Genomic DNA, 18,245 nt, shown 5'->3' on the forward strand with positions numbered 1-18,245 from the left:
TGGTGATTCTACAGGTTATATCTTATATCAGCTTTTCTAGGTTCTTCAGTATGATTTAGTTGTTTTATCATAACTGCTCTTGTAAATCTCTTAATTCTCTTTTGATCTTGCTTTCCAATATATGCCAAATATTTTATTCATTGATATTGACTCTGTGAATTATTTTCTATGGTTTCTTTGGTACAAATTATTAAACATTGTGACTATCTTTAGCGGATTTCAGATTTGTTGCGACAATATTTAAACACTATCGAATAAATCTTTTTCCCTTTAGGCTTGCGGCCAAGGATTCGAGTAATCGCCTTCGAGACTCAGCATCACTTTTTCGACCCCATCCACTTTAAAGCGGTCCACGAACGAATAATAAATAAGAGTTTTATTAATTTCGTTGCCAAGCGGATGATTTACTCTAGCAAGAAAGTATTATTAATTATTTATCTCGAGCGAAATTTACATAAAACGGTACGGGAGTCACGTCAACCCGTCCATTACGTTGGCGTGGCTCCAGTCCAATAAAAACCGGCTCTTATTTTGTTTGTTTTCCCGTACTGGGCGGGCGGCGGCAGCAGCAGGAAGAGAAGCAGAGGCGCGGTAGTAACAGTAGCAACGGCATCATCCCCGAAAACAGAAACGACGAGACACAACTGCAAAACGAAATTCATAAAAGCACAAGCGAAATTAAATTTCCCGGGGAGGACGCAACAACCCCCCCGCCAACCGCCCTCGCCCCCCAGCCGCTCATGCCGATGGTGCTACGATGGGCGGCAGGCCCCGGGTGACGGTCACTAATGTCACCCTCTCCCCCCCTTTTTGTTTTTATTCGGGCATGATCTTGCGGGAGGACGTCGCTGGAAAGGGGATGGGTGCAGGTGATGGTGGCGGTGGTTGTGTGGGTGGGATGGGTTTCGGAAATGTCACCAATTTGGGTAGGCCTCTGCGGATGGCCGGATTTGTGTTTTTATTTATTTGGAGAAGCAGCAGCTGCGTAAGGACAGTCGGGGAAACATTTCGGTTTGATTGTCGCTGTTCTGGCAATATCGGGCGTAGAATTAAGGCTTTTCGTCCATAACGTGTTGTCCTAATTTTAAATTAAAATATTCCCCGCGCTAAATGGACTCGATATTACGAGAAAGAGGGCTCGAATTCATATTAAACGTGCCACACATAGTCGTAATTTCGATATTTTTTGTGTTTACTGGGGTATTTTATAATATTAATTAATTTCCGTTTATTTGACCGTTTGAAAAAGCATTCTGTGTCTAAAATTGCGAAATTTATAATTTGTATTTGCAATTTTTTTAAAGCTACTAGCAATGTATTGATTTCTCCATCGGCTCTCTACTTGTTTTCATCTTTACAGGATTTTTGATGACGAGTCCAGAAGACTAATTAGACGGTAGTTGGAGGGAGCTGATTGGTCCTATTTTTTTAGTTTGATTGGTTTCCAGATGATAATTTTTGCCATCTAATGATGGAATTTTTAAGGTTTGTTAGTTCTGTAAGCAGTTTATTTATGTAAGTATATTTTTACTACCCGATCTACTAAGCTACGTAGCCGACTAACTTACAATGTGCCTCTACAGTGGCATAAAACTAGATGCTTATCTAGTAATACCCATTGGCCCTCACTTGGTATTTTTACCCTTTAGTGCACCTCACTATACAAAAGATCGCATGGTTGGGTTCTGCAAATCTGCGTCTTAGCTCAATATTGTTTAAGATTTGTAGCACTTCAGTTTTTACATGGGAGTGTATTCATTCATGATTAAACATTGATGATCTACAATTACGCTACCATAGTATTGACAATATTTCTCAGAAACTGTTTGCGACTAAGATTTTGAAGTTATTGCACGGCTACACCGCTACTTGGTGCATTTCGGGAATGAGCTTCTAAATTATTGTTGTAATAATTCTTGGAATGTAAAGTTGCCTTCTCAGAAATTCCAGTGGTAAAACGATGCCTGTATTGCTTTTCTTATTGATGTCATCTTGGTTTTCATGGGTATTAGGATTAAAAACCTCAGACTCCCGTTCTCATATTATAATTACCGATTATTGTCTGTTTTTTAATTCCCTGATAATGCGCTCATCAGCCTCCAGATGCTGTTAGGGTGAGATGAGTTTAAAATGAGGAGCATTGTTCCTAATTTTCCCTCTATAGGTCGGGTTTATTCCTTTCTTCATCTAGTAGCATGCATATTGGATATCACTACTAACCGACTGCTTGTTTGATGGAACGGTTTACCTATTAACTTTATAGAGACATCTATGATGTCAGAAGTCTATGAATTGGGCTTAGAATTGCTTCCTCATCCACTGCATTCTCTAGATCTAGCCCTCAGCGACTATTTCGACTTTCCTGTTCTCAGATCTCAAAAGAATGGGAAAACATTTTCGAGAGAGGTGATCGGCGAAACTGAAGCTTATTTTGAAGCAAAGGACAAATCGTACTCTCGGAGGGTCGCTATAATCAGTGTATAATCCTTGAAGGGAATTATGTTGAATAAAAAAACTAATTTTACCAAAAAAATGTGTTTAACTATGGTAGGCCGGGGATTTTTTAATTGACCTGTTACAATCTATTGTGACTGTATACTTAATTGTAGTATAAGTCTTTCGATAATATATGTATTAGATGTACTATAATGTTAAGTTAGAATTTTGTTATGTCAGAGCCAAAATAAACTAAAAATCAAAGTTGATGCGACAACATTGCGACGTTTTGTAGTCATAAATGTTGATGATGTGAGCTTACCGTTACTTCAGGCGAGCTTTATGTTATCTGAGAGACGACATAAAGACATGAAAAAACAATTGACAACGGTTCTCATTATTTTATATGAAATAAGTTTCCTATAAATCTGTAAAAATGTCATAAACCCAGCACAAATTAAAATTGTATTCGGTTTCAAACAAAAACCCCATAACCCCTACCAAAAAAAAATGTCGCCCTATACCTCCGTGTCCACGTCCGGTCCACGCAACCCCCCGGTCCCCGCCCACTGCAGCTCTAAATAGAAATAAATTCGACTTTTCGTCATTGAATGGCAGGGATTTTTCCCGATATTCCCGCCTGTATCGTGTTCGCCTGGGCGAGACCGACGGACAATCAAACCGATAGATGGCATTTAATTCCGTCCTCTTTGACGATTAGGAACGCTTCATTAGAGACGGTTTGTTTGCCAGATTTTGGATGCGAGAGGCGCACAAATAATATCGGTCGCAGTCGACCGACCGCCTTTTTTTGGCGCTTAATTTATTGGCGTGAACTTGACGAACGTGACAAACTTACGTACGATCCGTTATCTGATTTGGCGTTTTTATTACTGCGGATCAAAGGTTCCCGTAATTAGATTCGGTTAGATTATCGTGATAACCTTTCGTTCTGCGGCATGTTTTTTTGGAAATGTTTGGCTGAATAATATAAAAAGACCATCAGAATTCATAGACTGGAAATGTTTTGTCAATATGAGACTAAATCCGAAAATACTATAACTGTAAGATTGTTTCTGATGGATTTAAAATTAGTTAGCGGCAAGTATTTAATTGCACTGTATGGTACAATATTCTTAACATAAATAAGATTACGTGTTTAGAATTCCTTATTCCATTTTTAACACGCCACATTCCTTGATGCAAAGTGATGCTAAATTGACGGAAGGCGGTTGTTGGTCCACAAATAAGAGCACTTCTGAAAAGCAATGAATTTGATGAACATATTAAGAGTTAGCGGCTTGGTTTTTTCTTCTTTCTAAGAAAGTATTTCATGGATCTTAAAGCTGAAAATGTCGAGTCCGAGTCGAGTGAGTGGCGAACAATATGAATGCTTTAACCAGGATATAAAACGGATATAAGTGTATTTCCAAGAAAGAGCGGGTGTTAAAATAGAGCTAAGTTAGTTTTTTGTCACTCTTAACACATAATTGATTGTTTGTGTTTTATGTAAGTTACTTTTTTAGAAACAAGCCTAAAAAATATGCACTATAGAAAGACATATTGTCTACATTAACATTTTGGTTTTGGATATTCTCCAGTAGACATAGAGAAAATGAAATTGAAAGATCGGGGAATCGTCAAAAAGCGATAGAGTAGAAATTTTCAATTTGGCGACACAGTGAAGGAACTCAAATTTCAGGTATATCAATATTACTTATTAAGGAAACAAAGGAATGAAGGAAACAACAACTAAACATAAAAAGGTAAATAAGCTCTCTAATGAAAGTAAAATACATTTCTTGGATATACAATTGTTAGTGAGGAAGATTACGCTTGTAGAAGATACCACTACAGAACGAAGATGTGCCTAGAAATTTACCTCATAGGTGGTTTAGAAATGAGTTTGATGTAAATATAATAAAACGATTCGAACTTACAATCTATTGTGGCTGTTTAATTAACTGATCTTAAACATCACATTCTTTAACAGTATATGTATTAGATATACTATAATGTTACGATAAATTATATTTTATAAGGTTATTCTTGTTTCACAAATTACTAAAAAACTGAAAACTTTGAAACGGCATTATAAATTTTGATAACGTACATTTGCTGTTTTATTGGATGAACTATCTGTTAGGTTGTTTAACAGTTGTTCATTTTGATGCTTCGCATTTTCCAACCAAGCTGCTTGGACTACTTGCCAGCACCTGATAAATCTGATTTTTACGAGGTAAATTGAATAAAACTACGTGTTGGAATCGTAATATACATTTATGGATGCCGATCCGAAGGCAAATAGGGAGGGGAAATAAAAAAATAACGCTGTCACACGATAGTGGACATTTGCGGAGTCTAGTGGCGCCCGGAGGCATCGGATTACGGGGACGTGCCGAAATAATCCAGGCTTTTAAGCCCTGCGACCGGTCGGATTCCGGTCACGTGTCGTTCGCGAAACGTCATATTCGGTCGGGACAGAAAGGGTGGCACGTGGTAATGGTCCGCAGCGGCACGGTCCCCGCCCGGGCTTTCATCCTGTTAGCGTAGACGAACGGCAGGAACGGCGAACGAGACATTAGGCGCCGTAAACTCGCCGGAATAAGTAAATACGGACCAATTTCTCGAATGGGATTCGGTACTCCGTGGGGCTCGGGAACGGGGCGACGGGGTCGCGTTGTCGCCGCGTCGGATCGTCCTCCCGCCCCCTTTTCCCCGCCGATGTATTCGCGTTATCTACCGTTCCGGCTATTATCTCATCGTTTTCTTTCGTCGGAATTAGCGCGAACGTAAAATATGCACGACCGGAAATGTTCTGAAGGAATACTTACATTTTACCACCAGTTTAACGGGATTGCTGTAACCTTTTCCTTCGGAATTCGTTGCGATGCAGGTGTATTCACCGGCCGTCGATCTCACGACGTTTTGAAGCACCAGGCTCTGGTCGCTGAGGATAACGCCTCCGCTGACGTTGTGGTAGATTTCCACTTTCTGAAATTGATTGAAAAAGTAATACTTGTGTGAAAGTGTGACTGAAGGAACTTATTTTTAATAGGCGATTTTTTTAATTTATATTACATATAACCCCCATCTTCTATATAACAAACTTCTGTGTAAATTCCAGAAAACTATCTTAAATCACAGCACCTTCAGTGCGCCTTTGGTGCCCCTGCACCTTGAACTGTGATAGATGTGCTGTAAATCCACGGATTAAGGGTATTTTTCAAAGCTCGAACGATTGTTACTAGGAATACCACCTTCAGCCCACCTTTTTGGACTTAGGCTTCCATACTTTAGCTCGAACTCCACTTAATTACAGCAAAGAATGAATCTACAAACCGTGTAACGATAACCAATCCAAATCCACATCCGATTGTCAATACAAAGCAGAAGAAAGAAAACAGACCATTCATCATTCAGATAATTTTAAAACAGATGGTTGCGATAGTCCAGGCCGTAACCAGGCATTACATAAGATTTTTGAGTATGAACATCTTGAATTGTTTGGTGACTTGACCTTTAGTTTAATGTAGGCTCCGAAATATGGTAATTGGCGTTAAACCCACAGCGACTGATCAACTTGGAGATGATCTTAGAAGACATCCGGTCTTACCCAGCCTGGCTAATGGCGTGCCTGGAATCATTTTCCTTGTCGGATTTTGAACTTTTCTCTAAGGACAATCATATTTATTAAACAATCATAATCTTAAATTTACGACCATGCCCTAGCAGTATTCGAACCGAAGACCATCGTCCATCAATCCTGTTGCCTTTAGCACTCTACCAATCAATAGGAAATAATAAATTAAAACCTTAATGTACATCAAGTAGATCAAAATATACCATTTTCTACTTCAACGTGCCGATCTATGGCTTACTTCAGATTTATTTCTGACATATATTTATATTTGAGGTGTAACGAATTTATACTGGAAAAAACTGCCAACAGTCTTAGAGTGCTCTAGGATATACCAGGAAATAAGCTACAAAAGTTGTTTTTCTATACATATTCCAAGGTACTTACAAGATATTTAAGCCAGTAAAAGTTTAAATAATCAAAATAGTGTCAGCTTTAACGTTCTAACATCTTATACACAGTAATATTAGCATAACTTGTGGTGGTAAGAATTGCTGTACGATGAAAGGGACAAAATGAATTGAGAAGATTGTAGATCCAGTGTAGCGAAATCAGAACCTATGACCGTATGTTTGCATAATTTGGAAATATGTCTAATATATGTCTCTTGCGCTACGTCGAAGAATATAGCTGGGGAAACTTCGTTCTTCGTAAGCTTTTGCAGTAACATCTGTTTTTCTATTTACCTAGTTAGTTGTTGAATGTTCATTTAAAAAACGGACTGATGTGCTAATATTAAATTTTTTGTTATCTATAGGAAATAAAATACATTTTTTGTATATTTTAGTTTTCATTTTCTGCTGGCAAGACCTCCTTCCACCCACTTGTAAAAAATAAGAGTTAGAACCAGTTAGAACTGAAATATTACTAATTTTCTCTCGAAGCCTTTTTACTTTACTATACTATATACTGTATACTTTACTATATTATAGTATTGTATACAATATTTTATGCCTATATGTTTAGTATATGAAATACAAAAATCTAAAAAAATAACATTCATGTCCAGAACAGAATTTAAACCCCCTTAGCTCTTGGTAATAACAAAATAGTAACTCATTTGTACTGGTATTGAAACATTTTCATTAAATGTTTTACAGTTAAGTTTAATTGTCCAGAAAGAATGAGATTATATGAACATAATCAATACTCCATTAGGGATTGTTTTGTTGATTTTAGAAGATTAATGTGTTAAGTAATTGTAATAAAAAGTCTTCGACGTTATCAAGCCCTTTGCGGATTTTCGTAATTATTGTCGAGAACGCCAATATTTTCGTGTAAATATTTTGATAAAATTTAATCAAGTAGGCTAGACACTGGAGCCCGGGGGGCACGAAAAGGCTTTACGGTAATTTGGCAGGCGCTCTGGTGTAACTCTGTGCGTTATATACATGTAGTTATATTTAGAACAATAATAGGAGACAATCTCATTATATGGCTGTATTTTTTGGTGGTACTATTAGGCGTCGCTACGAATTAAGCGTTTTATTTCTGATAAAAAATAGTTTAATCATATTTTATGGAAATAGTTCTTTGTTAGAAATATTTTCCTATTCTAGATAATAGCTAACCTCGTTTCATTCCTTTGACAGGATATGAATCCACGAATCGGTTAATTTTCTGTAATAATCATAGGAAGTGTAACCTACCCCTAAGACTGTGTACTCTTGACAATGAATGGTATTCAGACAGAGCGACACCTAATTGAAAACGGTGAAATATAAGTTTTTCATAAAACTTATTGAAGAAAAATAACTCATCCAGGTTCACCGCTATGAAAAATAAACACTTTACGTTACTTTATGACGAATATGCAGTTTTTGCAAAAAAAAGGAAGAAAAAGAAAGGAAAGAAATGCAGTTAATATATATATATATATATATATATATATATATATATATATATATATATATATATATATATATATAAATGATAAATAAATTTTAAAAAATTATGTGGGTGTGCCACAAAGTAGTATCCTCTGATCAATGTTGTATTTACTTTTTATCAGCAATATGCGTAAATTTGAATGAGTAACAACAATTTGATCACTGTACTGCTTGCTAGAAGTTATACCATTGGGACAACCGTAAATATATTACAATATTACAGAATACCAATGCTCGAAATATGATTTATTTTCAAAAGCCGATGCATCGATCAAGAATCAATCAATATCAATTCAATCTAAATTTGAGATAAAAATTTTACCAATGGATGCACCTTACATCTATTTTTCACCGTCCGTGATATTCCAATAAGACGATCTCTTGTGATTGAGAACTTCCACAAGTTATAATTATCATTTCCACAGGAATTTTTTAGTATTAACAAGTTAGATGCTAATAAGAACTTGATACTTGATACTCTTCATCAACCTTCCTCTAACTCTAATGCTTGCAGATGAAAATTACAATCAATTTTTGATATATTTGTATAGCTAGAGTTCTGGAATCAGTACAGGATTGTTTAGGTGGCACTTCTGTCATATTAAAAATGTAAATCCAAATTATTATTATGGGACATAAAACATATTGCTTTCACCAGGTGGCTTTTTTACGCCCTCCTGGTCCCACACTACCCTGATCCCAATATGGACGAAGAGCAAACCCCGGACTTGTCCTTTAAAGTACCGTCCCATTTCCCTCACCAACCTTTTATGTAAGACGTCTGAGCGTATGATCACCAACCGCTTCTCTTGGTACTTGGAAATCCATCTACTCGGTCTACAGTTAACTATTTGGTGGGCTTAGAAATACCTACTCGTACTGAAGACACCTATCGGTACTATCACTAAATTAACGGAATGAAGTTAATAGACTTAATAGGATTTTAATGATCAACAATTTACGATGCCTCGGACTCGTAGGTAACGTCCTGTACTTCGTCAAGAACTTCTTCAGGAACAGATCCTTTATAGTCCGTTCGGAAAACTTTATCTTCTCTACCTATTCGCTCTCGACAGGAATCCTCAGAAAGTCCCAATTTATTTTTATAATAGCCCTTTATTCAATAACCAAATTTCTCAACTCAACGCTCACCTACCGATCATTTGTGGACAACCATCCACCAAGTCCTTGGATGACTAAGTCCCTAAACATTGGAGAAAGGACCCTTCAGACAGCACTTTACCGCCTCTCTTCCTGGTCATCCTCCACTGCATTTCTTATTTCCCCTTCAAAGTCCTCTTTATTTCACTTCTGTCGGAGGCGTAACTCTATCCGCGGCTATTCTCTATCTTTTAATAATGGTCCAAACTGTTGACTGTATGTGCACATGTGTAGATCAGGTAACCATACTTAAAATATTCAAGATCCCTGAACAGGGTTCAATATTAAACTGAACCCTTTGCGATACTTAAACCTTTATCGATTCCAAAAATATTCTCAAATGTTTCCTGGAACAGGAATTCAACCATCTCACCGTCAACATGACTCATTCTCTGAATAGCCATAACTTTAACTTTTTCCTTTCGTCAGCATGCAGTAACTATGAATCGACTAAAATCCAGTCACTGTTGTTTCTCGTACGTCTTTAACAGGAGAAAATATTGACAGACTCCTCGAATTTCTATAAGAAATCGATTCAAGCCTATGCTGAGATAAGTGTCGCTCAAATTTGTCATGCTTGTATTTGTTGATTTGAAATTGTGTCTATTTTTAAATTGTATATATACTATTGATACTTTCAGCCAACATTGTTTGTGTTATTAATTATATTTTATTTATTATTTTATATATACACTTTATGTCTGTCCCCGTCCCTTTTTGACAACACCGTACTGTTTTATAGTTGCGAAATGATGAAAAAGTAAAATAAAAATAAATAAAATTACTTACAGTTTTGTAGGGTATTGAAGGCTGAAGGGAATGAATTTTGTAAGGTGCTACGAATTAATTCCAGTACCTAATAGATTTAATTAGCTCCGTATCACAATGGATTTCGACCACGTCGAAGAAAACAAGGAATAAAAAGCGAAAGTGGTTTAAGTACGTTACGGGGTGTGTTCTTTATTAAATTCCTGGAACATCCCGCCGACCCCCTGCCCGCTCGCAAAACGGCGAACGTTCAACGTCCCTCATTTATTATACGACACAGTTTAATTTTATTCAAAAAGCCGTCCGCAAAACAAGACGCCCTTTCACTCGCCTCCCACAACCACCATCTCCATCGCCAACCCCTCAATCTCCCACGGTCGCTTTGTCTCACCCTTCATCCCCGACAATGGCCGTACCGAAACTTTCGTCTGGATAATATTTAAATTTCATCCAGATCTGGCCCGGTCCGACCTCCTCCCTCCACCGCGCTCCGCAGATACTCACGTTGTGAAACCAGGCGAGCTTGTAGGCCTTGGGGTTCGCCCGGATGTTGCACTCGAAGTAAACGTCGTCGCCCTCCTTGATGTCCTGGGGGTTCAGAGTCGAGCCCATCTTTAGCGTTACCACCGGAACATCTGGAATAATAAAACGTAACGGGGCTCAGGCGAGAAAATCCACAAAGAGAGGAAAAGAAAGGTAATCGTGCCCATTAGAATTTCTCTAACGTCACAATAAACCAGGGATTTTTTGTTCTGTAGTAAGTATTAGCACAGATGTACCGTAGGCTTAAAATGCTAGCCTAGAAAAAACTACCAATCTTTTTATGTTATATTGAAAATATTGTTTAAACGAATACATTTTTTATAATACAAGTTTTTAAGTAATACTATTGGGTAAACACATAATTAAGAATACATCAAAAAATAGGTAGCTTAACAAGGTGGTCAGAATATAAAACATACATTTCTTGCTGCAGTAACATGGTAAACAAAATCCTATCATTGAGATATCCACCAAACACAAAATATTAAAAGCTGTAATGATGAACCTAAAGCATGATTGTAGTCTTTGGACATTAGGTGGCTCCAAGGTCTCTATAACATCAGAATATCTTATTTTTTCTGTAATATATATGATGCCAATAAAAACACACTCAAAATATTTTCCTTCCATCTTAGGAAGAGATATAATTTTCAGATTATCTTTTAAATTTAAACTAAATAACAACACTTTTGTTGAAAAATTATTTCAATAACATTACCAAAAAGCAGTTTTTAGTAATTAAGTAATATTTCCATTATATACCGAGCTACAAAACTAGTTAAGTAATCATGTTGAACATTCTACAGTTAATTTTATTCGAACATTCATTGCATCCCATTTTCTATTTATAGTTAGTTGCAGTTGATCTGCTTTTTTAATTTCTAAGAAGACAAGATATAATTGTATAGAATTAAAAGTGCAAAATTAATTATGTTAAAGAAGGTACGTAACATAATTAGTTTATTTATTAAAGTTTATGTTTTAAAAACTTATTGAAGGACCCCTGTAAATTGAGAAAATTTGTGGGTTAATTATTTTTTTTTAAGTTATTATGACTACAATTTTTTATATAATATATAGTATTTCTGATATCATTTAAATTACTTGTTAAAACAAGATGACAAACTGAGCCTTATTTTCAACGCCCACCACATATTGTTTTCTTAAACTTATAATTAAATTAATTTTGGAGCTTAACATTATAACGTAAACCTCCTTCAAGCATATAACAGGTAATATAATAATCTGTAAATGGAACTGTTTGACAACTATTGAGTATTACACGACGTCAGTTAAACATTTTTGTAATGTTTTTAGATGTTTTTCGATATTTTTAAGCAGATTGTTGAAGTAGCAGGACTCAAAAAAGAAACGCCTCTCAATATTTATTAAATTGTGCTCAACATTATTAACGCCCAATAGTACGTTAAAATTGAGGTCTTCCACAAGTTATAGTTATCATTTCCACAGGAATTTTTTAGTGTTAACAAGTTAGATGCTAATAAGAACTTGATACTTGATACTCTTCATCAATCTTCTCTAACTATAATGCTTGCAGATCAAAATTACAATCAATTTTTGATATATTTGTATAGCTAGAGTTCTAAGATCAGTACAGTATTGTTTAGGTGGCACTTCTGTCATATTAAAAATGTAAATCGAAATTATTACTATGGGACATAAAACATATTGCTTTCACCAGGTGGTTTTTTTACGCCCTTATTATTAGTATAGCACAGATGTACCGTAGGCTTAAAATGCTAGCCTAGAAAAAACTATCAATCTTGTTATGTTATATTGAAAATATTGTTTAAACGAATACATTTTTTATAATACAAGTTTTTAAGTAAAACCATTTGGTAAATACATAATTAAGAATACATCAAAAAATAGGTAGCTTAACAAGGTGGTCAGAATATGAAACATACATTTCTTGCTGCGGTAACATGGTAAACAGAATCCTATCATTGAGATATTCACAAAACACAAAATATTCAAAGCTGTAATCATGAACCTAAAGCATGATTGTAGTCTTTGGACAATAGGTGGTTCCAAGGTCTGTGTAACATCGGTATATCTTATTTTTTCTGTAATATATATGATGTCAATAAAAACACACAAAAAATATTTTCCTTCCATCTTAGGAAGAGATATAATTTTCAGATTATCTTTTAAGTTTAAACTAAATAACAACTAACACTTTTGTTGAAAAATTATTTCAATAACATTACCAAAAAGCAGTTTTTAGTAATTAAGTAATATTTCCATTATATACCGAGCTACAAGACTAGTTAAGTAATCATGTTGAACATTCTACAGTTAATTTCATTCGAACATTCACTGCATCCCATTTTCTATTTATAGTTAGTTGCAGTTGATCTGCTTTTTTAATTTCTAAGAAGATAAGATATAATTGTATAGAATTAAAAGTGCAAAATTAATTATGTTAAAGAAGTTACGTAACATAATTAGTTTATTTATTAAAGTTTATGTTTTAAAAACTTATTGAAGGACCCCTGTAAATTGAGAAAATTTGTGGGTTAATTAATTTGTATCATCAGTGATAACATTCTTTTAATAAATTTCGTTTTTTAAGTTATTATGACTACAATTTTTTATATAATATATAGTATTTCTGATATCATTTAAATTACTTGTTAAAACAAGATGACAAACTGAGCCTTATTTTCAACGCCCACCACATATTGTTTTCTTAAACTTATAATTAAATTAACTTTGGAGCTTAACATTATTACGCAAAACCTTCTTCAAGCATATAACAGGTAATACAACATCTGTAAATAGAACTGTTTGACAACTATTGAGTATTACACGATATCAGTTAAACATTTTTGTAATGTTTTTAGATGTTTTCCGATATTTTTGAAAACTAATATCATAATTATCTTACCAGAGTTTCTATCTATCTGTTTCTATCTGCGCATTTACATTTTTCAGAGTCAGAGAGAGTGCTAGTCCAAATAGTATATTAACATTTAATATCAACATCTAGGTCTTCTAATGATTTTAAGTTCCGTTCAGTTCATCATTATCATTTCATCATTAGATTAAAGAGTTGAATGGTGTTCAGAGCACATTTAGTTTTCAATTTTATCAAAAATGAGTATGCCAACATCACAACAAATACTACGAGAGACCTAATTGAAAGTCCGAACAAGATAGCTATCGCCATCACATAAAAAGGAATTGGAACATGCAGATCTGCAGTGGTAGGAAGAATTGTTTGTTAAGGATGTGTCAAATGTGTAAAATATTAAGGAAATTAAAATATTTAAAACTCATTGTTTTTCAACATCTTAAGAAGTTAAAAGAACTTTCCGAGCTTTTAGTTTTTGCAACTAGTGTTTTTCTGACTCCATATTAAAACTTTATAGTGGAAATTGCTTAAATTAAAAAAACGCTTTGAAATGGTATTGAGATTTTCATAGACTTTTTAATTTATATGTCAAATATTTATAAGTAAAATGCCTTTGCTAAAAATGGTAAGAATCGAATTAAAAAATAGCATATTAGCATCCATTTTCATCTACAGAATTGAAAAATAGCCTTAAAATTAACTCTTGTTTTGGAGATATAAGGGGTATTTTATATTTTCTATATACCACATTTTCAGTTTGTGGGAAATCGCAATTAATCTGACTGTTTGAAGTTTATAAATGGGGATTCTGTTGCTATAGCGGTAAATTTCATAGTATTGTTGCAGAATATTTTGTTTTAGAATATTTTAAAGAGCCAGTTGTGAAAAATGTTGAAATTTCTATGATTAAATTAAGGTAGTATGGTAAAATAAGAACTTCACAAGCCTTCAACCGATCTTGATTTTAGAGAGAATGATAATCAACCACATACACTGAGGCAGTCGGGGTTATGTGATCTCGCCTGACATCTTGATTTACTGCAGCAAGGTTACATCAATGGAATCTTCTGGAGAAAGATCTAAGAGCTTCATGCAAGAGAAAATACAACAGACATTGATTAGATGGATCCAGCCACCCGGGTAAGCATTTTCCCAAAATTTTATAACGTAAATGGTATATACCAGATGTACTGAAAAGTCATTACCGTTTTTTTTTCGAAAAACCACCTAAGTAATATTTAAAACGTGGAAACATTTATTTATTTAATATATTAGCCATTTGTTTCTATACATATTGCCAATCTTTCAGGCAATTAATGGATGCCAAAGTCTATAAAATAGATAATATAATAGATTAGCCTTCTCTAAAATAATTGAATAAAATTCATTCCGTTAGTCTCCTACTGCAAATAAAAAAAACATTTTTCCTAGATCTGACATATTATTTCATAAATTGAGAATATACGATAAAAAACTAACTCGCCGCTAAGCTTCAACAGTAAAAGGTATTAAAAAAATAAATGGAGAATATCAACTTCGTATATATATATCCAGTAAATATGCGAGGGACCATATACGCGAATCATATAAAAAGATCTTCTTCGGAGTAGAAAACTGGAAATGACTGACAATAGGATAATTTTTTACGACCCTCTTTTGTTTCGCGTTTGCGGGCGAGCGCGTGCCTGCGTGTGTGTGCGTGTTTTTTTTTTGTTTCGGCCGCAGTAGATTCTGAACGAGTTTTGAGGGCTCTTTTCCAAACTATCCCGGAATTTTTCTGCGTTTTTTTTGTCCGAGTCCGAAAGGGCGCTTTTACAATGTTTTTGTTTTAAAAGTCCGGCATTTTTGTGCGCTCGTTTTATATTTAAATTAGCGACAACTCGACGTCACAAAATACGATTTTTTTGATCGGGAACGGACCGGAATTATTTGGCTTTGTTTCGCTGGTATTCGCATCGAAAAAAATGTCTCTTATAGTTTTGCTTTTTCAGCGGATTACTTTTTGAAATTTGTGGAATTGCAGTTAAATGTTTCATGGTATCGGATGGAGTAGGTAATACGTCGGCAAAAAAGTTCCCATCGTCATCACATTCCATAACCATTTATTGATTTGTGTATTTTATGAAAAATGCAAAGTACCGATGTAAATATCAGTTAAACAATTTAACATAACTGTTAAGTTCGATGGTTTTTACCTTTATCTACATACTAGCGACCCGCCCCGGCTTCGCACGGGTGCAATGCTGATACTAAATTAAATACACTACAGAAAAAATATGAACGTTGTATATAAAAACATAGCGGCCCGTTCCGAATTTGCACGGGCATAAAATATATATGCCTATGTCACTCAATGAAAACATGATTAAAATCGATCCAGTATTTTTGGTTCATTCATTACTGCCCTTGGCCTGCACGCATTAAATTTGGAGTAAAACAATTCCTCTTCCCCTATACTTACTATGAAGATTTCCTGCTATCTTTGGAATATCTAAATTCATACAATTTTTATTACATTACACATTTTTAAACGCAAATTTTAAATTTGTAATATCTCCGAAAATATTTGTTTAATTTACATGCTGTAAGGAACCATATTGATCTATATTAATTGCACACTGTATTTAAGGTACTTAATTCGATAAGGATTAATGCCGTATTGCTTAAAATAGCTTCGTAAATAAGCCATTTTCTCACGTAAAAAGTAAACAATAAAAATGGTTAATGTGGGTTATCCCTAAAAGATAAACATATACCATCCGGGAATTTTTTGTAGACCTTTTTATGGTGTACAATACTGTAGTACATTAATTTGATCTAACTCGTAGGGTTAGGCAGCGTTTTTGCTAATTGCTAAATAAGCCTAAAAAAATAGGTTAATTTACGACATCACGTTAGAAACCTCTAAAATTAGCAATGTTGCCTAATCATATTATGCATGTATTATACATATAAACCTTCCTCTTGAATCACTCTATCTATTGAAAAAAACCGCATCAAAATCCGTTGCGTAATTTTAAAGATTTAAGCGCACATAGGGATATAGGGACAGAAAAGGCGACTTTGTTTTATACTATGTAGTGAAGATAATAATTCCAGAAATCTTTTGTCAAAACCCACTAAAAATTCTAGAAATTTGATGTTAGTTCATTAATAATGGTGCTCTTCATGTTATTTTTATTGCCTCAAGGAGGGAACTAAACATGTACATATCAATAGCTTATCTTGCTTGTTTGGTAGACATTTTCTAAATTCTGCAGAGGTGCGAAAATGTATATTGAAAACAATTATAGAAATTTATTGAAAATATTTTGATTAATATGTATGTTATACATTTTTTGAGATGAATGAATGAATTAGGGACTATCTAGTATTTGAGTTGCGCTGGCGAAAACATTGTCTGAAATTTGAAAGGCATTGTCTGAAATTTGAAAGGCCATTTTTCCTCGAAATTACTTAATCTAATCTAATTAACATTATATCTCCAATTATATATAAAATTATATGTTTTTTTACTCGATTAATGAAAAGGCATGCATTTTTGACAAAGATTACGCTTCTTCAGCATTCTTAACTGTTTAGTTAGGGATCTGGCTAGATGTTGCAATGACGATTGGATGAAGCTTACAATTGGTTTCAGCGATAAAGTTCTTAAACTGTCAATATATTTGTAGCGTTCTTGATGCATGTCGAAATTTACATCTTACAATAACGGTCTACAAGATACCCAGATCCAAAAGAATTTTGCTTAATTTTTGTTATATTACGTGTATAGAGTGTTTTAATGAAAATAATAAGAACAACAGTGTTATTTGTTTCTGATTAAATTTGAGAATAACTCTTCACACTTATCTAGAAATAACGTTTTTAGATCGAAAACAATTTCCTAAAGTTTTCTACTTTTAAAAGGTAGTTTTCCGCATATTCCCTCTATTTAAATTCGAAACGACTGGACCGTATTCAAACGCGATTGTTTTTGACGTGGCAAGTTCTTGTCAAAGAAATGTTCGTCTAAGATCTTTTTCTTTCGCATTTACCTTTTTCTTAACAGACTGTCGGATGTTCTGAATAATTTAAAAAATATTGTTTTTTTTGTGTTCAAGAACGTTTTATTTGCATCCACATATAACGATTGGCCTCATCTTTTCTCTTATAGCATTTTTTTTATTTTCCCCCTTTTCGGTATCCTCATAAGAAGTGAAGCGTTGCTCAGATATATCAGAGAGGACTATGTCGGAACAAGTAATAACCAAAAGGAGCAAGGTCTTGAGAATACGGTGGATGGGGTATCATTTTAATGTCTAAAGGTATGTTTTCACAGGTACTGCAACATGTAATCGAACGTCGTCATGCTTGTTGTGTATTTTTTCGCAAGTCTGTCAGTTTTTAGTTCCGATACCGTTCTTCATTGATTGTTTCATTAGGTTTCAGCAGCTTATAATATACAGCCCCAAGCTGATCACACCTAATAGAGATAATTAGCTTGGAGCTATGGATATTCGGCTATTTTGTTGATTTTGGTGCATGAATGGGTGGTCCTCAATATCATACAGCACCAGTAACAATACGATGTAAAAAAACCTTTTCGTTTTTGCCGTTGAAGCAGTCTTTCATATATACCCAAACGTTTTTCATTGCATATTGATTCGTGCGATACAAAATAACCAAGCTTTTGGATCATTATCCTGTTCTTTAAGTAACATGAAATGGTTGTTTGTGTGTTTTTTTTATGTTACTACCAGTAATTCTGCATATCGCATTTTGCTCGAATCAGCATCCAGCAATGCCTTCAAATTCTCGTATTTAAATTATATTGGCTGTCCAGAAAGCCCTTTGTGTCGATGTCAAAATTACTATTTAAAATATAGGAATCAGTATACACGCGTTGAAATCGACAGAGGATAATTCTCGTAAGTTTCAAACAGAATTT

At 34.5% G+C, this 18,245-nt stretch overlaps 1 protein-coding gene across 4 annotated transcripts in view; it reads right to left on the reverse strand.

The window, feature by feature from the left end:
- Window positions 1-18,245, reverse strand: part of side-IV (sidestep IV) — a 573,009-nt gene that overhangs the window by 65,288 nt on the left and 489,476 nt on the right. For all 4 annotated transcript variants that reach the window (XM_076404299.1, XM_076404300.1, XM_076404298.1 and 1 more), the window contains 2 exons: window positions 10,399-10,529; window positions 5,271-5,430 (listed from right to left, as the gene is read on the reverse strand). In XM_076404299.1, the coding sequence (XP_076260414.1) occupies window positions 5,271-5,430; window positions 10,399-10,529 (291 nt within the window). The remainder of the gene's footprint in view (window positions 1-5,270; window positions 5,431-10,398; window positions 10,530-18,245) is intronic.

This window comes from Rhynchophorus ferrugineus, unplaced genomic scaffold (assembly GCF_030347505.1).
Source record: "Rhynchophorus ferrugineus isolate W39M unplaced genomic scaffold, kcgeb_rfMv2 rfM4, whole genome shotgun sequence".
NCBI classification, from domain to species: domain Eukaryota; kingdom Metazoa; phylum Arthropoda; class Insecta; order Coleoptera; family Curculionidae; genus Rhynchophorus; species Rhynchophorus ferrugineus.